The sequence below is a fragment of the Astatotilapia calliptera genome, chromosome 2 (genome assembly GCF_964374335.1).
Source record: "Astatotilapia calliptera chromosome 2, fAstCal68.1, whole genome shotgun sequence".
NCBI lineage: Eukaryota > Metazoa > Chordata > Actinopteri > Cichliformes > Cichlidae > Astatotilapia > Astatotilapia calliptera.
In genome coordinates this window covers 21,036,486-21,064,143 of record NC_137423.1, presented here as the reverse complement: position 1 = coordinate 21,064,143, position 27,658 = coordinate 21,036,486, and the positions used below count along the sequence as shown (strand labels likewise).

Sequence of the window (27,658 nt, the reverse complement as noted above, 5' to 3'; positions counted from 1 at the left end):
ATCAGCGTGCAACACCTGCAACCTCTATGTGACCACTTTTGACTGCAAGGTAATTGCACAGGTTTTCTGGTGGGATGAAACCTGTCTCCAAACAACTAAGTCCCACTTGAACTGACTATAATCAATCTCACACAGATTGGCGACTCCCACAACTCCCACAACGCATGTCTTTGATAGAGGAGTAAATTGCTTGCAAACTGGCAATATTGTTATATAGAAGAAGGGCTCTGTCATTCTGCATTTAAATCACCATCTGCAGCAAGTTCAACGCACAATGCAAACCCACAAAAAACAAACAGAGAAGAAAAGAACAATAAAAACAACAAAAAACAATAAAAACCTGGATATTTTATTACTAACTTATAAATTATGTACTTACATATTTTGTTAATAGTTCACAACCAGCTATGAACTACTCCTTCCCACCATTATGAACATGAATAAATGATATTGATACATACACTAAATTATTTGCTCAAACACACTGTAGTAATAAGAGGTAATTGAATCCTCATAGAAAAGAGACATTGAAAGCTTATCATGTATGGTACTTAGCAAACAAGCAGTTTAAGATCGCTCCACAGCTACGACTTACAGATGTCTGCAGTAAGCTCTACTCTTCTGTACCATGAACTGTTGAATCTTTATAAAAACACTTTAATCTGCCAAAAACAAAAAACTGCAATACTGTATGCAGATGGTGGGTACAGAAAGTAAAGCATGAAGGTGTGTCAGCTGACAGAACTTGCTGTTAAGTGGCAACAATTTTTTTAGGGAAGTAAAATTTAATAAACTATAATGTTATAAGGGTAACGTGAGATCACATCTATGGGAGTAATGCCGAGAAGATGTGCTTGCAACAGGACAAAAGACCTGTAGGGTCAGTAGGTATACTGAACAAAACGTCTGCAAAAAACAAACAAACAATCAGAAAACGTGATTTACGCTTCACAAATAATAAATGTTCATTTTCAAACTGCAGTGCGTGAAATCTCAAGCGAAGCCATTAGTCAACCAGCTTTAAATCTGCCTCGTCACTGATGATATATTCAAATCCTAATGGAAAAAAATCCTATCCAGACCACTGCTGTGAGATATTCTGAGTACAAATGATTGTTAAAGTAATTCAAACAACTTGTAAGTACGTCGATTTGAAATCTGTTCCGAGGGCATTTTTTGCGTTGCATTTGTAAATACCAGAGTTCATGAGCACAGGGTTCTGTATGACCAGACTGCCCTCCTCTGTCATATGAATTCCTCCCTGTACTGTGTACCGGCTGTGGGGAGCCAGTGTGGTGCGCCCAGGTAATGTCCATGAAATGTCTGGCTTGGGAATACCAGTTGCGACACACTTTAACATGACGGGCGATCCCCTGTACGCTCTGGTGATGGAAGTCATTGTACTTGTGATTTGTGGAGGGAACACCATCACAGTGACTGGGTAGGATAGTGCTGACGACCCGAAAGAGTTGGAAGCTTTACAAATGTATGTTCCTTTGTCAAAGGTAGCCATCTGCCTGAGCTGGAGCGTACCATTGGGAAAGAAAGATATTCGGCCAATAGTTTGAGGTTTGTCCAAAACAACACCATTGGGCAGGATCCATGTGATTGATGCCTGCGGCCAGCCATCCACAGTGCAAGGCAAGTTCAGATTGAGGCCATAAGTGATCTTCATCCCACCTGGAAAAAGTCAAATTGTAACAGTAAGATAATCTCTTGCTAAAATGATAGACAATAAATACAATGATACGGTAGAACTGAGATAACACAAACATGCGTTGACTCTTTGGCAGAACCTCTGAACACAAAAATTATACTTGGGTGCAGACCAAAACAACTAAAACCTTTAAGACCTGCGGTCCCCAACCTTTTTTGCTCCACGGACCGGTTTAATGTCAGACAATATTTTCATGGACCGGACTTTAAGATGCCGTGGATAAATAAAACAAAATAAATGATACGACCAAGACAAAAACTGTGGGATTTTGTAAATATAATAACTCTGCCCCTTAATACTCTCTGGTTGCTATGGTAACACGTAAATATTTCTTTCAAAATAAGACACAACTACAACACGGGAAAAGACCCAGGGAAACCGAGTTAACGATAAAAACCCTGAAAACCATAAATTGCACACCCGAGACTCTCGTGGCCCGGTACCAAACGACTCACGGCGCGGTACCGGTCCATGGCCCGGGGGTTGGGGACCGCTGGGGTCCCAGGTTCACCCAAGGGTTAAGAGGAAGTGCTCTTGGTCAAACAGACACATTTTGCAGTCGCTATTAAAAAGTGGGAAAATAATTAAAACTGGTCTTGGTCCAAAGACAGCGGGCATTACACAAATATATTTCTTTCTTTTTCACATATGAATGACACATAACAAAAGACATTTCTGTTACATTAATTTTGGATAAAAAAACACAAACATACCTGTAGATCCTCTGATCACTGGCTTCCTCCCAGCTTCCAGGGCATAACGTTTCTCTGCTTGTCCTGCAACATTTTTTGCTAGGCACCGATACACTCCTTTATCAGCTGGAACTGGTCGAGAGATCCGCAGAGTTCCATTGCCTAAATAATGGGTGAACCGCTGGAGTCTAGCACCAGGCATCAACAATGTGCCATTGGGTAGTATCCATGAAAACTCTGGGTTTGGCTTGCCACGGGCAGAGCACTCAAGAATCAGTTCCCCTCCATCTGGCTTTATTGGTAAGATCTCAATATTGGGAACAGAAAAAGTGGGTTTCTCTGCTAATGATGCTACATCAAATTCAACCAAAAGTGAGGCTTCACCCATGTTGTTTTTTGCTAGACACATATACCTCCCTTCATCTGTTTTCCTTATCCCCCTCAGCTCCAAGGTACCATTTTGATGGACTTGAAAGCGACCTCCGAGGTAGGGTGCTGGGAGTGAGAGGCCATAAGGAGTAACCCACCAGACTCTTGGTTCGGGTTTTCCTTCCACTCTACAATGCAGATGTGCTGTTTGGTACGATACACCCAAAACCTTGGTGGTACTCCTCCCTTTCACACCATTGATAAAGGGTTCCTGGGGCTCAGCTTCAACTTTTATGTTCTTTACATCATCACCAGCTGAATTTCGTGCCAAACATGTGTATATTCCTTCACTAGACAGTGTCACTTTCTTTACGAGTAACATTCCACCATCCATAATCTGAAATTTGTCGGATGATGCTGGTATGACATCCTTTTGTGGTGAGATCCATGTGATTCTAGGTGTAGGTTCACCAGTTGCCTCACAACTCAGTTTGGCTGATTCTCCCAGTTTTATCGTCACTAGTGATTGTGACTTGAATCTAATTTTCGGAGCATTTGGTCCCACTTTGACGCTCACTTTTCTTTCATCTTTTCCCAGTTTGTTCTTGGCATAACAAGTGTAGTCACCCTCATCTTTTTTGCCCATCTGCTGGAGAAGTAAAGTTCCATTGCCAAACATAACATGTCGGCGGTTACGAAGGCCGCTATCATCTGACTGAAGGGCGTTGTTGATTATTGTTCCATCTGGAAGACTCCAGAAAACTTCTGGATCGGGTAGGCCAGTTGCCACACAGTCCACCTAGAATGAAGGTAGGGGAGAGGCAAGTATACCAATGAATCCAAACAGCTGATCTATACAACTGGGTATGAAGAATTATGTATTATGGAAGAATCATGGTTAAAAGAAACATGAAGTCTGCTGTTTGAGTCATCAACCCATCCTGACCCTGCTCAATAACAGCTTGATAATCTTTCCATTGGTTTTATAAGTAGAACTAAATCATATAAAGGAAAAACTAGCACATAGTAAAGTGAACTGTTAGGTCACATTGTGCCTCAAAAAACCAAAAATACCTCATGACATCGATTGATTGGTTGCTCTGCTATACAAAGATGTTTTAAGACCAACATGAAAGTTGGTCTTAATATACTTATTAGTATAGATTCTGCTATGAGAGAAATAATACATATAAATAATTATTCATAATTATGAATATAATCATGAATAATTATTAATAATTAAATATAAAATAGGGCTGCCCACACAGGAAGCAACTAGCAATGATAGGGTGAGCCCATAGAAAGTCAATGATGTTCACAAAGTTCACTAGCAACTTGAAGTTGTCAGTCCTGAGTTAAACATTTCTCAACCTTAAGGTGAGGATACTGGTGATTGGCATATTACAATGTGGAAAATATTTCAGGTATTATCTAGGTGTTTGCTAGTGACTAACAATTAGCTACAAAGCAATTTGCAATGCATCCTGTGTGAATGTCTCCTTAGACTTTTCCACCATAGAATTAATGTAACATTAGCTGATATTCATCTATATGTTGCTAACAATGATTTAGATGTAGATTTGCGGCGACTCTTCACACTTATGGGAGAAGAGGACTCAAAGCATAACAGAGCACCAGATGCCTTAACTTTAGGAATCAAGTGTTCAGGGTTCTTTCCAGGGCAAACGTCCTGAAATTACTGTTTTGTTTTGGGGGGGTTTTTGGAGGGGGGGGGGGGGGGGTTGTTTGTCTTTTTGCCTGTCCCGTTTGGCTCTTTTGCCATCAGAATTATTGTCTAAAGGCGAAGAAAGATACCCAATGGATTTACTTTTTGTTTGTTTTTGTTTTTTGCCCTTTATCCCCGTCCCTCTTCCCCACTGTTTTTCTTTCCCTCTTTCTTTCTCCCCTTTCTTTCCCCCAGTCAAATCTGTCCCGTATTTAGCAAGTGAAAATGAAATAAAATAAACAATAAAAAAAGTGAATCAAATAGACCATTACGGCAAGGCTGGGATGGTCCATTTGGTAAAGTAAATTACTGTTTTTCTTGAGACAATGGACTCAATGACTTGGCATATACTAGAGTTATCACACACAGATACATACCTGGAAGTTTTCCCCAAAAGTGACCCTGGTCTGTGCCATCCTCACATGTTCGATTTTCGGAGGGGTCATTAACACCTCAACCTAATAAAACAAATGCATAAAGTATGTTATTGTAAATAACAGCAAACCTTGGTTCATATTTCTTATCAGTCAGCTTGAAAGTTATGAAAATCCACTTTTAGTATTCATCACTGACACAACAGCTGCTTTAGCTTTACTCAGCCCACATTAAAAAAACAAAACAGTGAGGACAGACCTCACCTTTAATGGAAGGCACAGTGTTTTCGAACATTAATAGTTATCAACAAGGAAGCGATACTAATGAGCTTCCAAGGAGTTGGCAACAAAATGAACTGGCCCCATATTGCTCTGACTTGTTATTACCTGGAAAAGCTCCATGTCCTCTCCATTGGGTCGCTGGAAGACACACAGATAACTTCCACCATCCAGCTCAGTTAACTGAAGAATCCTTAGGGTCCCATTATGGAAAACTTTAATTGGTCTCTCTGGACTGGAGGCAGATGGGGGAGAGAAAAGGCACTGAGATTAAAGCAGTCTGGTTTAAAGGCAACCCAAACATTTTGAGTAATCTCTTTGTTAGTGTTGTACTGGTTCACAAAATGGGACATTTCAGTTACCTGTATCGATGATCCAGGATCGTTTTGGATGGTAGTTGCCAGATGGTCCCTCTCGTGGAGTCAGTAGACTCCGGACAATGGAGGTAAACAGCAGAACCATACATAGCTGAGACGGTGTGTTGACGGGATGGGGTAGCATGCCGGTGTGTTGGAGGAATGGGAAGAGGAGGAGGAGGTTGGCGAGAGAAGGTAGATGAATCTGCTCTCACATCCAGCTGGATCGTTCTTTTGGCAATTCCCACAGTGTTACTGGCCAAACACTCATACCTGTGAGAGACTGATCACAGCTTAGTGACATCTTTTAAACAACTCAGCTGTCACAGAAGAACATAAGAACAACCATATTGGAATTTACTCATAAATCTGTGCTGCTTGGAACGCACGATTTTTAAAACCTGCTAATGGTTGATCAATAATGTTATTTTAAACAATCCTGTATGGAACATAAATAAGAAAACTGCATGCCAATCCCTATGTCACGGGAATTTAAAACAATTTATATGACTTATGAAAATAGGTAGAGCCAAGATAGCTGCATTCATACATACAATTATTTAATTATTTTGAAACTGTCTAAAAGAAATGGCCATCTCTTACCTCCCACCATCAGATGGCAGAACATTCTTGATGAACAGTGTCCCATTTGGGAAGACAAACAGCCTGCGTCCCAGAAACTGTGAGGGTTTGACTTGGACACCTGCTGAGAGCGTCCACTTGAGAGCAGGTGGTGGTTCACCCTTCACAGAGCAGTGAAGATAGACACTTCTGCCTGGTTGGATAGAGATTTATTGGTTTAGAAGGGTTGTGATTCTATGAACGTTTCAGCCATGTCTTTAAAAACACTTTCAATGTAGATGACAATATTTTTTTGTTGTGTGAATTCAAATTACTGGAAAATCTCTGCTTCTGTATCATACCTGGAGCAATGATCACATTATCCAGTGCTTCTTCGCTTATGCTTGGAGGCAGAGCTGCTATGTGCAGATGATAAGTAATTGTATCTGCACCTGCTGCATTGCTTGCGATACATTTATAGTTCCCTTTGCTGGAGAAATTAGCAGAATGAATGTGAAGGGTCCCATTCTGAAGCAGAGACATTGGAGAGAGGATAGTGGAAAGAGTCCCGGCATCACGAACAAATGTTTTGTCTGGGAGAATCCAGGAAATCTGGGCTGGTGGTTTGCCAGAGGCCAGGCAGTCCAGAAACACATTTTTTCCTAAGTAGACTGATATCTCTGTGGACTTGGGTGGTTGAATCTTGGGTGCTTCCGTTTGGACAGCTAAGGTGATGACCATCCGATCTGATCCAAACCTGTTCTGGGCTGTGCAAAGGTACTGTCCTCGATCCTGAAGCTGGATGTTTTTAATAACAAAAGTTCCATTTTTGAAGACTTCAAAGCGGGTACCGTGCTTGGTGTTAGCTGGGATAGTGGCACCTGAGGAGAGACCAAACCATAGAGACTTCAAAGAATTTCTGCTAGTAGAAAAAAAATAAATGGCAGACCTATTTAATACCAGACCAGAGCTGAAAGTCGAGCATATGGTAAATTGTGCCTTACCTGTTGAGACTTTCGTCCAAGCAACATTGGGTTCAGGATTCCCGGTTGCTTTGCACGGCAGGAGGACATCACTCTCTGCCAGCACTGACACGCTTGCTGTGGTAACTGTGGTAATGCGAGGTTTAGCCCCACCACCACCTTCAAACATCCATCGGAAAGGAGGTGCAGCTGTAGGACGGCGGGAGCTAATTCGTCCTGCTATTAAATTAATCAAAGCATCAGTATTATCAGAATTAATTTCTAAACAACATATAATATAATATAATATAATATAATATAATATAATATAATATAATATAATATAATATAATATAATATAATATAATATAATATAGCTCTTTCAAATGACCATACCTCCAACAGGCCACCAACCTTCATGCAAAGCCCCAGCAGTGGTGTGATGGTAGGGAAGAGGAGTCGGCATGAAACCAGAAAATGATGATGAAGGCTTAGCGGAGTTTGCAGGCTGAAGGTTGCTTGTGTAAGAAGCAGTAGGCACTGCTGGTTTGGGGGTGTAAGGTCTATGTTGGGATGGAAGGTTGGGTTTAGGCAGTAAGGGGGGTGGAGTATTGTAGTAACTAGGGAGGGGTTTGGGTGTAACCATTCTCCCCAGCTGAGCAATGCGATCAAGCTGTGCCTGGAAAAAACCAAGCATGATCCTTTGTTTTAATGTCAACATTTTTCAAATAAACATAATTTCTATTACAAGAAAGAAGCCAAACTGAGCTCAGATACTGAAAAAGTTTTTCATGAAACTTTATCATCCCACATGTGTGCTATTGGACTCAATACGCATTCAACTTCTAAATGAAATTTCCATTTAGCTTTGTTTTCAGTTTAAAAAAGTCAAATCTCGGATTTCAGTAGTTAATGCTTTATTTAAGAGCTAGTGCTAACTGTCTGTGTCTGTGGTGAATTTATTCACACAGATTTTATTTCCAACGGCCTGTTTGCTGCAGAAGACATTAGATTAAGCAATAGGAAGCATGAACCATACTCCCAGCCTACAAGCCTACGAGCCATATGATCATTACCCTGGGCTTAAAGAAGCAAAAAGCTCTTCAGCTTTGGAGTTTGGATGATCAAAGAAAAACCTCCTTAGACTGGTCAACAAAGGTAATCTCTGTAGGGAACGAACATTTTTCTTGATGGTAGATTATTTTATCTTGTGTAATACAACATAATGATGTGAAAAAAGACAATAGACCTGCAATACCTCACAACTTTGCAACAGATAGAGCATGGTACCATTTTTTGGTCTTCTAAGACAGTTATGCTATTTTTGTGAGGTTGTCCAATATGAGCATGTCTCTGCCAGACATTTTCTTATGAGTATTTACGTACAAAATTAGACAAAACAAACCATGTGAACTCTATACCAGCCCCAAGCCCCCCATTATACCTGTCTGTATCTGTTCCTCAGCCTGGTTAGAAACAGTTGGTCTTTTGTTTGGGTCATGCCATCCACATGATGATTCTGACGATGATGCTGGGATAGGTGGGTGTTTGAGTAAGTCAGTCTGATATTCCCTGCTCCTGAAACAGTGGGTGTGGGTTTGACTGTTTCAGCTGTAATTTCTGGTCTGTTGGTGACAAATGCGCCATGAGCCCATGGGTGCGGGAGAGCTGCAGGGTGTGACCCTAGGATGAGAACCATGAATTGCAATAAGGCTTAAAATTACAGAAAATAACAGAAAACTAATATTGTTGTGTGTTCAACCCACACTTTTTAGAAAGGAAATTATAGCATGCTACTTTATTTACCTTGATTTTGATGAGGTAAAGATCTTTGTCCTGGCCAGGAAGGGTACAGGGGAGAATGATGATGACGATGATGGTGTAAAGACCAGCTAGAGGTTGGAGGGACTCTGGGAGGCTGGAAATGCCTGCCTGGATTCACATTAGTGTGCCTTCCTGTGTTTCTGTCTTGGTTTCCATATGTAACCCTCTGGGTGGTAGTTTGTCCTCTTCCCTGGTTGGTTTGATGAAGCCAGGGGTGAAGGGGCTCCATTATGGGGAAATTGCTCATTTGAGGCTTTACAGTTGGTTTGTGTATCCATTTGTCTTCTCTTTGTGTGCCCTCATCTCTGGTTCCACCTTTTGCTGAATGTGATGTAAAGATGTTGGAGGATGAAGACTTTGCGTACATTAGTGTTTTCTTCTCTGGTGAAGGTCGAGTGTAAAATCTCGGTTGTGTTGTTGACCTCAACATATCTCGTGTATTGTAGCTCTCTGTAACCAACTTTTCTGTGTCTTTCTTTCTCCCTTCTGTTTCTATTTGATATTTCTCTTGCTCCTCCAATGCTTTTAGAAGCAGGTTTTTATTGTTGATGCCATTTCCTTGAGTTTGTTTTGTCATCTCTACTTTATTTATCTCGGGTTTCTTTAAGTGTACAACATCCTTCGTCTTTTCTTCAACAGGCTGTAAAGCTGAATTATTTATTTTAGGAGTGACGATTGTCTTTGGATTAGGTAAATGGTTTCTACCTGGCAAATGACCTACGTGGGGATTAGTCTCCTTAACTGATGGAAAGGGGGTAATGCTAATTGCAAGCTGCTGAGCTGTAATAAGGATTTCACTATTTAAATCTTCCTTAGCATCCAAACTGTCACCAGTTTTGTAATTATATTCATCATAGTACTCATCTTCCTCTGTCTGATACTCAGCAGATAAGGTTTCATAGCTTTCCACTGTGGTTGGAACAGTTGTTGCAGTTGTAGTAGTTGTAGTAGTGGTAGTTGTAATGGGCGTTGTTGTCATTGGAGTGGTGGTTGTTGTTGGGGGAAGAGTTGTTTGGGGTTTGTTTGATGAATGGTAGAGGGGGTTAAGATGTGGGTGGATTCTTCTCACTGGGGGTTTTCTACGTCTGTAAGGGCGCCTTCTTCTGTTTGAACCAGCAGAAACAAAGTCAACGTTTCTTCCTCCCTCTCCTAAGTGCTTATTTTCTGACTGTTCGACTGGGTGACGAACTCCAGAAGGAACTGTAGTCCTGGGAGAAGCAGTCTGAAGAATCTGACTTTCTAATGTTTCAGAGTGTTTTTTCACATCCTCCTTCTGGCCTGTGTTTGAATGTACCTCAGGATTAAGTTTCGCATTGATAGGAAAATCTGTCTGAGGTGTAGTGGTGTGATGTAAGTTGTAAGCAGCAGTATTAACCATAGTGGCAACTGCAGTTGTAGGCTTGGCTGTACTTGGCTGGATGATTACCGTGCTTGGCTCCTCAAGTGTCTGCTCAGTGGGCAGAGCAGCACCTGGTTTCGCATTAGCTTTTGCCAGTATCTCTGCCCAACGATTTGGATCCAACTCCTTAATGGATTTATTAGGTTTTCTCTTTGAATCTTTCATTCGTATCCTTTTCGAAAAACCGTTAGGATTCCTTTGCCTCGATCCTACCTTCTCAGGGAGTTGTGTAGAAAAAGGACGCACAATTTCTTGAAAATCTCCCCCTGAGCCTTCTCGTTCTTCCAAAGCAACTGTCAAGATAGGATGCTCTTTCTCAGTTTGTACTTTAGTCTTTTCAGAAGCCTTTTCTCCCCTGACTTCCACTATGTGAGTCAGCATGTCAGCTCCATACAGATTGGAGGCCAAGCAGCTATATTCCCCTGCATCTTCTAGCGTCAGTCTTCTTACAACCAACGTCCCATTCTCCATCACTTCTGCTCTTCTTGTCTGTTGTGTGGGGAGAAGAACTTGATTTCTGGGTAGATACCATATAGTGTGACTGGGATGAGCCGAGGTCACCTCACAAGGAAGAGAGAAAGTGTTCCCTCTCTCAACTGTAATTTTCTCACCATTGAAAGCTGTTGGACTCAGTGAGCGCTCTTTGATGGTTAGTCTCAAGGGCATCAAGTCCACACCGGCTTTAGTTCTGACAATACAGTGGTAGACACCGGAGTCAGACAGTGTGGCATTCAAAATCACAAGCTGCCCATTTTCAGAAATGTGTATTTTATCAGTTACATCCTCCACAACGGACAAATCTGGAAGCATCCACTCCATTTTCACCTGTGGATCAGATGCAATGACACTGCACTCTAAGTTAACCTTTGATCCTTCAAGAGCAGTCTGAACGCGTCCTGCTGTCCCTCTGCGAATTAGTGCCCAGGAAGAAAAGTCACTGTCATCTTCAGCCCTGTGGATGTTGATGTCCTTTGTAATTAAAGTAGTGAAATCCATCACCAGTTTCTTGGTCGTTGTCTGCTTTCTATTAAGCCTCAAAGTGACTCTGGGTTGAAGCAGCCATGAGGGTTCTGCTACCAAATACCCTTTTAGTTCTGTGAAATATGGAGAGTTCTCATTCACAGCTTGTGTGTACTGATAGGTTACTCCACTTGCATTTCCCCTCTGATGACCTCTCTCCAAAATTGCAGGGCTTTCGTAGTAATACGCAACCAGTTGCCACAGATTTTGCAATTTCTCTCGATCAATCTCGCATTCAATAGCAGTCACCAGTGATACATTGACAGATAAGTCCCTAGGTGAACGTGGATTTGCTGCCCACGTCATAGGTGAACTGTCTCCAGGATGGCGAACATCACATGCCACATGAGCACTGTTTCCATGGCTATCTGAGAGAACAATGGTCAAATGACCTAAAGGTTTTTCAAAGTCCCGAGTGTATGGAGTGTCAGGCTCTGCTTCTGATTCAGCCCACACTGGATTGTCCCACTTTTTGAGAGGGGAACGAAGAGCCGGTCGTTCACATGTAAGCTTGTCTGGAGTTAACCCGAGAAAAAGGGTCCCATTCAGGTGCTGAGGTGAGGAACACTGTGGGCATATGTCTTTGGATCCACGTTCCTTCTTACACTTTATTACTCCTGGAAGGATGTGAGGGGAAAAAGTTTGGAGGGAAAAGTAAGGCATTGAGGTAAAATAAGGGAAAATATAAGAGATGATAGGAAAACAAGGTGAAATAGTGAAATTACAATGAATTAGAGAAAGTGCATGTACCATAAAAAATATTTAATGATAATATGTTTCCAGGCTTTCAAAGTGCTCATGTGATGAAATAGGGCTAGGGTTATGCTTTCATACCTTCATGTGTGGAGCTCCATTCCATCAACCAGTGGAGCTGACAGTTGCAGGTCCAAGGATTACCATGTAACGAGAGGAGCTCAAGTCTGGGAGCTGTCTGCAGAGCTCCGGCAGGTAACTGCTCCAACAGATTGTCTGATAGATGTAAGTGTCTGAGACAAAAACATTTACACGGTGTCTTTGTTAAAGGGTCTTCAGACTGATGGGGACTGGAAAGATTGTTGAGTACATTGCACATATTGAAAGGAAACACATGTATTACATTACCTGTGTATCCAATCCTATCCTAGATCCACAATGCAAGAATTTTAGGAACTATCGAAACTCTTTAAACACTGTTTTCGGGGGCCTGTTTAGCTTCTGTTTGAAGGTTGCTACACTAAGAGAAATTTCTGAGCAACACATATGTGATTGGTCTGAGAGTAAGCATACATTAACTGAAACAATCATTTTGGGGGCTATTATCAGTTGCACTGGGAGCTAAAGGCCTCTAAAAAGTGTCTTCTTATATTCAACACATAAAAACACAGAAAATGTCACTTGTAATCAGACATTATGTTGCTTAAACTAAAACAGTACATCTCTCTGCCTACTTCAGGATTACGCAATCCAAAACACACGACAAAAACACAGCTCCAGTTTGTTAAGGCATGAGTCTGGGTTTGCTCTTACAACCATCAGCTGGCTAATATGGGACATTAGCATTTCTATTGGCGGCACCATGCAAACCAAAAAATAAAAAAATAAAAAAATAGGATGGCAGTCTCCTTACAATCAGGTGAAATCTGCTGGTTGCCTGGTGATTTCATTGGATTTTTTGATATTTAGCAGCCAGTTTTCAGTAGCTGTGGTGACCAACATGTCTGACCGACCACTTTTAATGGAAGGTGACTGCACGGGTCATCTGTTAGAAGCGACCTAACTCAAGATTTCTGAACACCTAAATCCACCTAAATATGTCACTACTTCTGGAAGAATTTCAGTTTTAGATCAATATGGTTCCAGTTCCAGCCTTTGAATTCAAGTTGATGTAAATTTCTGCAAATGCAGATGGTCATTTGTTTTTATTTATTTATTTTAAAATTATATTTACATCTAATCACTATATTATCAGAAACAGACTGCATGGAATTACAAACTCAAGTCCATTACAGTACAAACTGATAGCAGACCGACTCCATTAATTTTCATTTCATTGCCATCTTGAGGCATCATGATGACAGCAGCTGACTTAAACTGGTTACAGACCCGGTCTTCATGGCAACCATTTAATAGGCAACAAGATAGCAAATTCATTACACATGGTTGTAATAATTTCCTTTGTGCTGTGGTGCCTTGTAGCATAAGTATGCAGTGCTCAAAGGAGAACCGCACAGAGTTTACGTTTGTTTGTCAGGTTCTTTGAGCCATTCTAGTTTCTAAATGAATGCCAGGGCACAAGGTTTCCTAGTAGAGAGCTACACTGTGAACCATATTTTGAACGGCTTGGCTTACTTGCGTATATTTACTTCCAATCAAAATAATGTAAATAGATAATTAGGTACAAACTCAATAACCTCAAGTTAGTTTCAGATAAATTTCTCGATGTCTTACTTGAGTCCTGAGGTCCAAAAGTGTCCTAGTACTGACACTGTTATGAAGGTATGCGGGTGGACCTCTTTGAGAAGGTTCCCCTCCAGCTGCAGGAGTTTTAGGGAGGTCAGGCCAGAAAAGGAGTATGGCTCTATAAAGTCTATAAGGTTGTGGTCCAAATGGAGACGAATCAAACTGACAAGACCCTCGAACAAACCAGGATTTATTGACGTTAGCTTGTTGTAACTCAGCTTCAAGATCTGTAAAATAGTGAATGACAGAACTATGAAAAGACAGAAAGACATTTTCAAAGATAGCTGCAGTCTTTAGTTGGCCTGTGATGTTGCTACGGCACAAGAGTAATCAGGCAGTTGCAGTTGAGCCTCATTCCACCTGTCTAATGTGCAGTAATAAAGTCCAGAGTCTCTCATTTTTAATTCTGATGTAATTGCATGGATCACTGGTGTGTTTAAAAAGCTAATTTAGGCGTTGATCAGATCCATCTGGACCCAACAGGACTCATTGCAACTTTAGTCAAGCAATCAAAGAACAGCTAATTACTGGCTTATATGTGGTTTACACAGGAGAAGATTGAACTCTGTGCATACACTGTATGCCATTAGTGTTCGTTTCTTTTACACTTATCATTTCTTCATTGTAATCTGTGTTTCCATAAAAAACATTTAATGTCACTGGTAGAAAGAGAAAAACCATCTGATCTACAGAGTGTGATGCAGAAGTAAACTTGGCTGTTGAATGAAATTTCCACTTATGACCTAATCAAGTTTGAGTCCAGTGAGTTTTGACTTTTTATTTTGATAAAAGCAGCAGTTCCTTCTGTTTATACCAACTGTAATAAACAGGGTCAAGATATGAATGTGATGTATACAAAGAGACAAACTGTACCTGTAGTGATCTCAGGCTGTAAAAAGCTCCAGGATGAACCATGTTAATGTCGTTGCCATGCAACATGAGCATTTCTAGCTGCCGCAGTGACCTGAATTCAGACCCCTCCACCTCCGTCAGGCTGTTATATCTGTTAGAGAAAACAAACAGGACCAGGTACTGTTATGGCATAAGGCGAAGAAGGCAACAATATTCAGCAATCTATGTGTGTAAATGTGACCTTTCAGATAAAAGGAAAATGCTTGAAGGACTGACAAGTGGAAAGAATGAAGGGTGACAGAGAGTGTTCAGACAGACTTTGACCCTTAAAGCTTTCCTATTTTTAAATCAGAGGAAACGCATGTGCAGATTCAAGTGATTTATCTTCTTTACAAAGAAGATCTAAAACAGCACCAATGTGGAACAGGAAGTAGCCTAACATGTTCAGAAAGTAGGCGCAGTTTTCTAAGATATTATTTCTATTATTTCTAACAGTTCCAGAGTAAAAAAAAAAAAAAAGACAAAATGATCATGATATGTCAGCATTTCCAGTAACTGGTTATAAACTTTTCATATAGCTTTGCCATGCAAAACCACTCTGCAAACCTCCTCAAAACCTCTTCTGGCATCAACATCAACACAAAAACTGAGCTGGTGCTTCATGGCTCCTTTAAGTGTAGCGTGTATGTGGCCATGCACTTTTGTCCATACATTCATTCATGTCAACATTTATCAGAAACAGCTACATCCTCAGCCCCACATCGACTATACGAGTCTCAAGTATGTTAGACTACTTGGTGTTTAGAAGTCAGCCTCCATCTCCTTACAGCTTTAAATCCCCATGTGCTACAGCAGTCCCCTGTGCTGTAGGCGGTCCATACCATCCTCCAGGCTATTTACTGAACAGTTCCTTTGAAAGACAGTGGAAACCCGCAGTTTTCTTTTGAATTCAAACTGCATGTCTCTAAACCTACACTAAAGGAAACAGGCCCAAGAGTCTAAATAAAACACCCAAACATGTCTGGTGTGAACATTTAGAGTTAAAATCCCTCCACCCTATTTTCAGGGTGGTCCCGTCATCGGAAGTTTTAAATCTGTTTGTTCCCTAAAGGCTCGTGGTCCCCTTCCAAATGTATTGTCTGTGCAGTGTCCTGCCGAAATTCCCTTTGTTCCTAATACTATAGACGCCGCCGCCACACACAAAGTCATCAGGAGTCAATATGGAATCGTAAGCCTTCGCTCTCGCATCGTAGCCCTGAGTGTTTCTTGGCTTCACTTTGGAGAGCTGTAGCTGTAGGAACACTCATGTCCGATTTAGTCTGAGTGAACGTTAAACAAACGCTGCCATGCAAGCGTCCGAGTACATCTTATAATGTCTGACTGAGCCCGTGTAAGAAAAGCACAAGTCATTTGTCCTCTGAACTTTTACAATCAACAAGTGAAAGACATGTGGCCTCTATGCTCTACCCAGGCAGCTCCTAAAATGGTCTCTTAAACTAAATGGAGTTTATTTTCCAATGGGACAGTTTGCATCTTTGTCCGATGGTGACAACAGTTCAGACAAATGACTGTAGACATTATTGTCAAGAGTTCAGGTGTAAGCATGGCTGCTGGTCGTACTAAGCTTCCTAGTGAAACATCAAACACGTAGTGGTTAAAGCCTTGATTAAACTACGAGTCCCCTAGGGTCCACTTTACTCTATGGAACATATATTTCATCATCAGACAGTAAACACCTGTGATGTAATCCAACGTGCACCGCCGTAGAAATGTAAGTACACATCAGTGCAGTCCAGAGCTGTTGAGATCAAGTCCACCTGGGCACAGGGACCTCGGGAGGAAAGGACTGTTGCAGAAACAACACACTCTTCACTAGCAGAGACAGTGCCAACGCTTTCAGGCAGAACGCACAACAATTTTTGGTCCGTTCGCTCCAGCTAGCGGTCAGCGCAGTGCATGCCGTTCCCTATGTGAAAGGGTCTTAAATCAGGCCTTCACATATGCATCAAGTATGCATATCCCACCCAGTGGCAGACTTCAAAGAAGTATAAGAGGAATGACTGAATGAATTAATCAACAGAGGAGAATAATTGAGGCATGACTAATAAAATAATCACCATTTAAAGAAGATAAACAGGATTTTTGGGAACTTCAGAAATGCTGGGTTCATTTCAGATGGACATACAGCAGATGAAAAAAGCCTTTTTAATTTTAGTTGTTGACTAGCAGCTTATAAAACTAAGCTAACATGAGCCTCAGAAGGTCCGATACTCTGTAGAAAACTGTTTTTATTCTTTCCAGCGTTTTTTTTTCTTTTTAATGGCTTGATGGCTACGTACATGATGTAACCTTTGCTTTAAATTATAGGCAAACACAGGTGTTACCAATCACATTAACAAGGTTAAGTCCATTTCTAAGCCTTAATTAATGTGATTTATAATACCTGTGTTTACCTACGATTCTCTGTCAAAACAGAAAACATGGAAACCTACAAACTGCCTTGGTGTACATACAGCTCTTACACCCAGGAGTAGGGATGGGTACCGGTATCCGGTGCCATGACATAAACGGTAGTAACCAGACCGAAAAACAGCGCACATTTCGGTGCTTTATTTCGGTGCTTTTTTTTTCCTGAGCTGTGATACACTTTAGATTCTAGCCAATCATTTTACATTTCCGAGGATAGTAGGCGGGTCCAGGTACGTACGTTCTTTTAGAGCAGAGCTACAGATTAAAAATGACCAAGGCAAATCAAAAGTCTGGCTGTACTTCACAGCAAAAGATGCAAACTCAGCAGCAACAAGTGCTTTAAGCTGATACTGTGATACTGTCAAAGGAGGTAACACCTCAAATCCGATGAAACACCTGGCGACGCATAGACCGTGCACATCTACTGTGGGTGTGGTGCCTGTTATCGGACCCGGAGTTAGCAACATCCCCCAAAAACCCGAAGACGAGAGTCCTGGCCCCTAGCCCTGCCAGTGTAGCAGAAATGATGACAGATGATGATGGCAGCAGCAGCCGTTGCTTAATGTTGTTCGTGTGTAATTTATGCTGAGTAGGCTAACCACGTTATTACATTAATGCATGTAAGGTGAACTAGCAAACACCGTCGTAGTTACATGCGGCTGTCTTCTTGTTTGATGGCAGATACTCCCTTCACCCTGGCCAAAAAGGCTAAAATGACCAAAGAAAAAGTGGAAAACAGTTAAACATGAGAGGTTTTTGGACAAAGTTTGTGTTTTTTTCCATTGTTTAAGCACTGCTTCCAGCCAAGAGTGATACCATATATGCCCCATAGCTGCAGAAAAGGCTAACATTGTTATCTTTTTACAAAAAAAGAGCTGAACATGAGAGGTTTTTGGACCAATTTTGTGTTCTCCATTCTTTAAGCACCGGTTTGAGCACCGTTTCAAAAGTACCGGTTTGGTACTGGTATCGGATAAAACCTAAATGATACCCATCCCTACCCAGGAGTGATTCACAGGAGCTGAAGTTTGCTCTCTGCTTGTTTAATTTCAGAGCAGATAAAGTACAGATGGTTCCAGCATCTCTGCTGTGCTACAGTTGAATCAGGTAAGATTTTCCTGGACACTTTTGATTGCACTTTGTACAACATTATATTATGTGCAATATTGTTGCAGATGTGAAAATGTTTTTGCTGAAGGGTGTAACTTCATGTTAATTTTTTATTTGTCTTGCTCTAATTCATTCAGTAACTGTCCCTGCAGTGTAAAACCTGCATTATGCTTTGATTCAGCTGCAGCGGCGTGATAGCTTTTCACACAGAACAGGAGCCCATATGGAAGCTGTTTGCCTCCTGTGAACTGCAGGTTGGCACTGCATGGTGCTTAGTGGACCACATACCCCCTGAAGTACTTATATTAGGATGCATATAATGAGTTAAAGTATCATAAATAGAATAATCTATGAAAAAGTAAGTAAACTACACTCGTGAAATGCAGTGAAAGGTTTTTCCCAAAACAGAGCCTCACACCCAAACCCCTCCTGTGGACAGTAGTGTTGTTTGCCAAGCAGTTTGATAGATGGATATGTATTGTTTGGAGCCAAGATAATTATACAAGGCTGTGTGTTACATACAAAACAGTGGCTGGTGATTTTTTTTCCTACTGTGCTGGAGGGCAGTGAAAGCTCTATCCATAATTCCCACATGGAAGCTATTAGGAGATTTACTCTAGTACCACATGCTGGTGCTAAGCCCTTATCTTCTGGGCTTAAGGCAAATGTTGTCATATTAAATGCACCAGGGCCACTTGCTGCCTGGGGTTTCTTTAGTTGATATGGCAGGTTGATAAGATGCATGGCAAGCAATAATCCTTCTTCTTGATTGTAATCTCTCTTTAAATTCAAATTCAAATTCAAATTTTATTTGTCACACACACACAACCATACACAGTATGACATGGGGGTGAAATGCTTGTAGCTGTACAATGCCCGACCATTAAATGACAGAAGAAAAGTTTTACAATATTTACAATTTACTACAAAAATTTACAAATTAACTTAGGAATTTACAGTAAAGAATGTGAAAATAGCAGAAGAGATTATAAAGATAAGGATTATAAATTATAGGAATTATAGGATTATAGGAAATGTGTGGTGGTGCGTGTGGTGACGTGTGTGAGAGTCCAGTCTTATAGTGACGTGTTTGGGAGAGTCCAGTCCTACACCTGGTTCAGGCCCCGAATAGCCTGGGGGAAGAAGCTCCTCTTCATTCTCTCTGTTTTGGCCTTAAGGGAGCGGAAGCGCTTCCCAGACCTCAACAGTGAGAAGAGTCCATTGTTGGGATGGGAGAGGTCCATCATAATCTTCCTAGCTTTGGACTTGCACCGCTTGGTGTAGATGGACAGCAGGTCAGGGAGCTCTGATTGAATGATGCGTTCTGCCGAGCGCACCACCCTTTGCAGATCTCGTCTGTCCTGCTTGGTGCTGTTCCCAAACCAGGTGCAGATGTTTGCCGTCAGGATGCTCTCGATGGTGCAGGAGTAGAAGTTCTTGAGCACCTTCAGTGGCAGATGGAAGTCTCTAAGTCTTCTGAGGAAGAAGAGACGCTGACGGGCTTTCTTAACCAGGGTGTTGATGTGGCAGGACCATGACAGGTCCTGAGTGATGTGGACACCCAGGTATCGGAAACTGTCCACTCTCTCCACTGGCGTGCCACTGATGATGAGGGGTTTGTAATTCCTCGCCTGCTTTGTAGTGAAGTCTACGATCAGCTCCTTAGTCTTGCTGACGTTTAGGAGGAGGTTATTCTCCTGGCACCAGGTCTCCAGGTTCCTAATCTCCTCCAGGTAGGCCGTCTCGATGTTGTCGGAGATCAGGCCCACAACAGCAGTGTCGTCAGCAAACTTGACAATGGAGGTGGTGTCGGATGTGGCTACACAGTCATAAGTGTACAGTGAGTACAGCAGGGGGCTTAAAACACAGCCCTGAGGCACTCCAGTGCTGAGTGAGATGGAGGGGGAGACTTATTTTCCCACCCTCATTGATTGGGGTCTGTCTGTGAGGAAGTTGAGGATCCACTGACACAGTGATGAGCTGAGTCCTAGATCCGTCAACTTGGTGAAAAGCTTAGAGGGAATTATTGTGTTGAATGCTGAACTGTAGTCCACGAACAGCATCCTAACATAATTCCCTCTGCCAGTGTCCAGGTGACTCGGGGATGTGTGGAGCAGGTGAGCTATGGCATCGTCTGTGGAACGATTAGTCCGGTAAGCAAACTGAAGTGAGTCGATGGTGGGAGGAAGTGAAGAAGTGATGTGATCTCTCATCAGTCTTTCAAAACACTTCATCACAGTTGAAGTCAGTGCTACTGGACGGTAGTCATTGCGGCAAGCGGGCTGTTGTTTCTTTGGAACAGGGACAATAATGGACCGTTTGAAGCACGTGGGAACCACAGCTTGGGCCAGGGAGAGGTTGAAGATCTCCGTGAACACCGGTGCTAGTTGATCAGCGCAGGCTCTAAGGACCCGGCCAGGGATTGCATCTGGTCCTGCTGCCTTCCTGGTGTTCACCCTCCTGAAGGTGTTCCTCACGGCATGCTCTGTGATGACGAATGCATTTTCTTCACTGGTGCACTCCGAGCGCGCGCAGCCGTTTGTTGTTTTAATTGCTGCGGCGTCGAAGCGAGCATAAAACGTGTTCAGCTCATCAGCCAGTGAAGCATCTGCATTCATCATTGAAGAAGCTGGTCGTTTATAGTCCGTTATAGTCCGCAGTCCTTTCCACAGGCTCCTAGAGTCACACTGTCGTAGCTGTGACTCTAGTTTTTCCCTGTAGCTCCGCTTTGCCTTTTGGACCATATTACCGGAGACAAGCCCTTCATTGTAGGCAGCGGTGCGTGATCTCAGAGCGTCGCGGATGTTTTTATCTACCCACGGCTTCTGGTTGGGAAACGTTCGGATGATAGTTCTTTCTGCTGTGTCGTCCGCTAGTTTCCCAATAAATCCCACAACCGCTTCCGTAAACATGTTGATGTCATCAGAGCTGCGCCGAAACATGTCCCAGTCTGCGTCATCCAGTGCGTCCTGCAGCGCGGCCACCGATTGGTCCGTCCAGCGAGCGACCTCCCTCCTGATTGGTGGATGCTGCTTTATCCTTTGTTTGTAAGCAGGTATGAGGAAGATGGCGGAATGGTCCGTTTTTCCAAATGCCGGCAGGGGCTGAGCCTTGTAACAGTTCTTGAACGGGGTGTAGCAGTGGTCTAATGTCCTCGTGCCCCGGGTGGGGCAGTTGATGTGCTGGTGAAGGTTGTGAAATGTCCGTTTGAGATTCACTCTGTTAAAATCTCCCATAACAATGAGTGCGGCATCTTGGTGAAGTGTTTGCTGATGTGTGAGAGCCTCATGTAGCTCACATAAGGCAGTGTCCGAGTCCGCGTGAGGCGGAATGTAAACAGCGCAGGCAATGACCGCAGTGAAAGGGCGACACTTAACGATCAATAGCTCCAGATTGGGCGAGCAAGAGCGTGTGAGTGGGGAGATGTTTGTGCTGTCGCACCATCTGTTGTTCACCATCAAACATACTCCACCACCTCTTTTCTTCCCCGACTCCATTGTCCTGTCCATGCGGTAAACCGAAAAGAACCCCGTCGGCTGCACGGCGTGGTCTGGTATCGCTGGGTTCAGCCAAGTCTCGGTAAAGCAGAGGAGGTTGCAGTCCCGAATGTCTCTCTGGAACTTGATTCTGGCTCTGAGGTCATCAAGCTTGTTCTCGATGGATTGAACATTGGCTAGCAGGATACTGGGCATGGGTGCGCGGTGTGCGCGAGCCCGTAGCCTGTTCCTGGTGCCGGCTCTTTTACCTCGAGGCCGTCGCTTAGGGTCGCGTCCTTTGTTCTCTCTCAGGATCTCCTTTGGCCAGGTTGGGTCCGGAGTTAAACATGGTGAAATGTTCGTGTATTGCAAACCAATAGAAACCAAAGTGTCTCTACTGTAGCGGATTTGTGTGTTTTGCATGATGCCCATGCAAGATTATCGCAGATATAGCAAAAAGTGACGAAAAACTGCAAAAAGTGGAGAAGTTAGGGCAGAGCATCCAGCACGGCAGCCGACCTCACCGGCGCCATTACACAAGAGAGGTTAAGATTTAAGATTAATGTCATTAAAACAATTGTAAATATTTATCATGACTTGGTTTGCGAGGCAGCTCGATCATTAGTTACAGAAAGAAAACAAGACCATGGCATTCCACACGGCTTCATGTGTTTAGTTTTCTTCCCCTTGGACTGACATTTGGTAATTGTGTCTTAGTGTGTGTGGGATCTTACCCCAGGTTCAGCCGCTCTGTGTCCTTAGGAAGAGTTTTTGGTATACTGGTGAGGTGTCTGAACGTACAGTGGACCTCTCTGACACCTGGACAGCTGCAGCTCCGGGGGCAGGATGGGACGGTGTGGACAGAAATGATCTAGAGGAAGTTTAAAGGAAGAAATCTATGGAGTGATATCAGGCAAATGTAGAAATTCAGAAGACAAATGGGCCTCTATACATTTTTTTACCATTTGCCACAGCAGTGATGAAAGGAGCAGGGAAAACCACGCTGTAGCCAGGCTGCGGGCGACCTTGGCGCACCACCACAGTGCCATGACTGGATGGCTGTTTGACTGATCACGTCATGAACACACCTGTTGGTGCAGATTTGTGTTAACAAAAAGATCTCTCGCAGTGCCGTGTACCTTACGAACATGATCACATAACACACTCTTTTCTTTATATTGATCCGTGTGCGGAGTAGATGATATTGTAGCGGAAACCATCAGACTACCACACTCTTGCTTAGCGCATGCTGGAATGGACTGCTGATAGAATAAGCAGAGCAAAAATCCTTAAATAATGAAGGATGCAATACAGCAGATTCTTTGGCCAACTACAGTCATGGGAAACAGACAGATTTCACAGGAACCCCCCCCCCCCCACACACACACACACACACACACCAAGTACAGTGCTCCTGCTTGCACAGGAGTTCAGAAGGAAAGTAGCAGCCAGCTGCTCTAATCAAACTCACTTCATTAACTGATCCCCTATAAAAGCTGAAGTTTTGGCATTTTGCTGGTTTGGACCATTCAGGTTTGTCTTAATGCAAAGCCCGAATCTGGAGAGGATGTCCCAGCAAAGTCACCTGAAGGTCTGAGAAATGCTCAGAGAAACTACAACAACTTCACCTCAGACTCTGCAGGCCTCTGCTAGCATGTTAAATGTTAAAGTTAATGACAGTGCCGTTTGAAGTTTTTAGTGCCTTCTAAGTTTTTGAATCCTTTCTCACCCTTTCTCGTTTTACATTTAGATTTCATTTGAGATTTAAGGAGCTATGATGCAAGTAAAAATGTAAATGACCATAATGTCTCTCAAATTAAATCGCATCAGTAACCGTTTCCACAAGCCCAAGGTGATGGAAGAGACAGAGGAAAGAACACCGGTAGCATTCAAAGCATGAGAAGCAGTGAGAAAGGAAATGAGAGTCGTGAGAAAAAGTCGACAGTAGTTCTTGTCGTGCCAAACTATTCAGCCTCAAGGTGGACGAAACATCCTGGAGAGGTTAGTGCACTTGGTTTAATCCTGTCCGTCACCACAGTAGCCTGTAAATCCTCTCATAACCAACATAGTCGTGTAAAAACAATGGCTGCACTTGGTTTTAATATTTTAATAAGTCACCTCAAATAAATAGAACAGGATAGAATGAAATACAATAAACAGTGGAATGGAAAATAACTACTTAACACTGGAAACTTGTCAGCCGTAGCTCGCTGCAGTGCCAGGGCGCTTGGCAGCCATTAGCCTAGTTTAAACATGCTCCTTTGAGAACAATACATGCCAATTACATACAACCAAGCACAATAAAAACACACACACACTGAATCCCACGTGCACGTGATATTGCTACATAGTTAGCCAAGATACAAATAAAGGAAGAGAACAGATAGAACCAAACATCACGAGCATATTTTAAGTCATTTGAGGCCATTTAAGGGTTTCTAGTTTCCTTGTGTGTCTCTGTGCTCTCGTCCCTCGAAGGCAGGCTGATTCATCTAACAGCTGGTTGTGTGTGCGTGTGTGTTTGACAGGAGGTCCTACAACGTGAAATTTGATTTTTTATTATCATTGCAACACAAATCTACAATCGTGCACTTCTCATTTTTCTTGCTACTACAGAGGTCAGGTCATCATCACCTGGATTTAGTCATGACAGTTTTAATCAAAATAAAGAATCTGCTCACACACAAGCGGGAAAAAGACCTAAATGGACCGTTCTGTGTCAAAAACAATATTTTTCCCCTTTTGTAGTTAAAATAAAACATTCTGCATGATTTTGACGTTCCAGGAATAGTTAAAATTTCATAATAACAAGACTAAACGACCCAGCAAAGTATATCACTCGTAGTGGGAAGAAGCTGTAGAGACCTACGTCTACATGTTGTAGCTGTGATGGGGCAGTCTCGCCTGATCATGGGGGCTACTCCTGTTTATGTCTGCGTAGCTGCTGGTCTCTCGGTTTAGCCCACGTGTCTAAGAATGCACAAGTCGGAGTGAAATGGAGTGTTAAACACCAAACACTCCTTTTCAGCCATTGTGAGCTTCTGATCTATGCTTCTTGGCCTTTCATGTTTTTGCTTTTTTCCACACGTCTTCCTCTTTGCGGTGACTTCTGCTTTCCGTCCAAAGCGACTTATTGACCAATTTAACCTACACAAACTTTTTCAAAGACCACACACGAGTACATCTCATGGACCTCTGCATTGGCTAAGTTTTCTAAATCATTCCCTCTGTGTCGCCAAAGACCTGCAAAAAAGCGGATACAACCGTGGGAACGTGAATTGGACATCTACAGGAAGGATGTCAAACTCGTTTTACATGGTGGGTCACATACGGTCCGCTTTGATCTTAAGCTGCCCGACCCGTGAAACCCCCTGTTCTGTCAGCATAAAGACTTCTAACCACACATTTAATCCTTAAGCTATGTCCCTATAAGAACATGAAGGCCATTTTCAACAGTACTTCTTGAGTTTTTCTACATGATAAAGAAATCCTGCTGTTGGTTTAAATTGTAAGAAATAAATGTGCAAAACTAAAGGAAACAAAAAAGATAGAAGACCCATTGTGACAGACAGACACTTCTATATTAGATTATTAACAAAACAGTTACTTAATTACTTTTTTATGACAAATTATTCTATGCCCTCCCTCTCATTTTTCAAATCTGTCCAGTGGGCCAGATTGGAGTCTTTGCTGAGCCAATTCTGGCCCCCAGACCTTATGTTTGACACCCCTGGTCTACAACCTTGCCATGAGGCTTTTGAGCCCTGAAATATCCTGCTCAGTCTGAGTATGATAGCAGCAGTTTGGGTTACAGGGAAAAATGTGTCCTCCACGAAGAGTTCAGGGGCTAAGGAAAATAATCTCTGGAGCTTTGGGGTCAAGTATGATATCACAGTATTCACAATAAATGTCCACGTAGCTTCAAACATCCAGTCTGTGCTTTCAATGACATGTTAAAAGCAGTTTTGTTACAGTTTATTGGGTGTTACACATACCTGAGCAGCAACTTCACGTCATAAAACTTAAAAACTAGGAGCCAGTTTCATCGACAGCTCCTGCATAGATTTTATAGTCCAGTAAAGGTGTCTGTTTGGTCTCAGTCTCCAATGTGAATGGATATGCTGATCACAGAGGAAAAGAAGAAAGGGTAAAGAAGTGTTTTACCCTTTCTTTAACACCTTTAACATTTCTCTGCCAGAAAACGCTGGAAACAAAAAGTAAAAGCTGGAAATTAAAGTGTAAAGTGAGAGAGGGCAAGAGGTCGATGAAAGGAAAAAAATACAAAAGAGAAGAAGATTAAAAAACAGAGGCATGAGAAAACACACGAGGAGATGAGAAAAGGGTTTCCCTGAACTATGCAACCATAAAGCACCTGTTTCAGGCTTCCTCCCGACAGAGATTAAATGCATATACCTCCTGAAAGGGGCAGAGCACAAAACTCTGTTTCTTATCAATTTCACGTGTTTCCTGGAAAAAGGTTTTTTTCTTTATATCACTGCCAAAATACATCAATCTTTCCTTTATGTCTTTGTATATGGTCATGCTGTCTTATAGCCATTCAGTTCTTTTCATCTCCACTGCACTTTTAAACACCTTGAGTAAATGAAGCAAAGAAAAGTATACTGTAACCTGTAAAGTTGGTTTTCTATTTAGGTCAATAGAAAACCAACTTTGCTAACACTTTACACTTCGGCACATGGATTATCCTTGTGTGGAGTGTGCAAAGAAACTCTATATAATACGCCACTTGGCTTCTTTTATGAGATGTTACTTTTCCCGAATCACATAAAGAGTTTTTTTGTTTGTTCAAACATGAGGTTTGTGACCACTAACTACTTGATGTTAACTTGTAAGATCACAGCTGTACGGCCCCAGTCACACAGGCCTAGAGACTGTTTCAAGACCACCCAGCAAACACTGGTCACAAGGGAGAAATGTGGGAAAACACTCCTTGTGATTGCTTTGGTTCGTAGCAGATTGCTGCTCCTGCTTAGCAGAGGTGACAAAAGTGCAGACATTCTCTACTCAAGTAGAAGTACAGATACTACTGTGAAAAGCAAAGTAAAAGTTGAAGTACTGACTCAACTTCTTTACGCCAGTAAAAGTTAAAAAGTGCAGGCTCTGAAAAGTACTCAAAGTAACAAAGTAGATCCTTGAAGGACAATTCTACCACATATTTTTATGCCAATCTAACTGAACCTTGTGCTACATTAATGCAATAATAAATAATATTAGTAGATGGGAATACAACTTTTACTTCAATCTAAATTTTATTCTAATAAAAGAATCACGTACAGGCTGTGATCAGCTGACCTGCTGCTCTTTGTGGGTGTACACGTCTGAATTCAACCAGATGTTAGCAGATGTTTTATGAGTCGTCCTGGCTGATTTCCATCCTCTACACTGACAGTCCACTGTTTATGCTGTCTTTATACTTTACACTATACAACCAACTTAACTTCAAGTTCATCTCTGCCCTTTATGTAACCTAACTCTGACCATGAACACCACAGCCACTCTGCACTCTCACACACACTTTAAACCCAGCACAGCACAGCAAACTAACCTATTTATCCTGCAGTAAGCTGTAGAGTATTTTCATGAAACCTTTAAAAAAAACACAGTTACTCTGACACAGTTTGTTTTGTTTTGTAAATACTAAAACAAAAACAAATGACTGTTTCTATTTTGTTAGACTTTAGATATTAACTGAACAGAATTCACATTCTTGTGTACAAACATCTTCTTCCCAGTAAGTACAGGATAGAGGTCCAGACAATATTCATAAAGAGCAGATGGTGAGCTAAGAAAGGGGACAATAGAATATTTCCTTATGGAGCAGAAAGGATGGTAAGCCAGCGGTCATTCAACATCAAAATATTTGCTAGCGACTTCTCCTGTGTACTGGTGGAATGTATCGAATCAAGGTATCAGCAACTCTCGACATCAACACTAAGCTTTAGTCAGTATTCAAAGTCAACACATTCCAAGGTAGTTACTATATATCCAAGATGTGCAATTGCAAAAGTACTT

The 27,658-nt window shown here is 42.1% G+C and overlaps 1 protein-coding gene across 1 annotated transcript; it reads right to left on the bottom strand.

Annotated features, from left to right (window-relative positions):
- Positions 1–328: 328 nt before the first annotated feature.
- Positions 329–22,674, bottom strand: LOC113033118 (matrix-remodeling-associated protein 5). The gene is made up of 16 exons (XM_026186517.2): positions 22,588–22,674; positions 22,360–22,496; positions 14,592–14,721; positions 13,707–13,945; positions 12,114–12,265; positions 8,843–11,896; positions 8,481–8,719; positions 7,433–7,715; positions 7,079–7,276; positions 6,437–6,955; positions 6,117–6,288; positions 5,520–5,786; positions 5,266–5,392; positions 4,882–4,962; positions 2,431–3,577; positions 329–1,680 (listed from the first exon to the last, which is right to left on the bottom strand). The coding sequence occupies exons 1-16, from the start codon at positions 22,672–22,674 to the stop codon at positions 1,127–1,129; spliced, it is 7,386 nt and encodes a 2,461-aa protein (XP_026042302.2). The 3' UTR covers positions 329–1,126.
- Between the last annotated feature and the right edge of the window lie 4,984 nt (positions 22,675–27,658).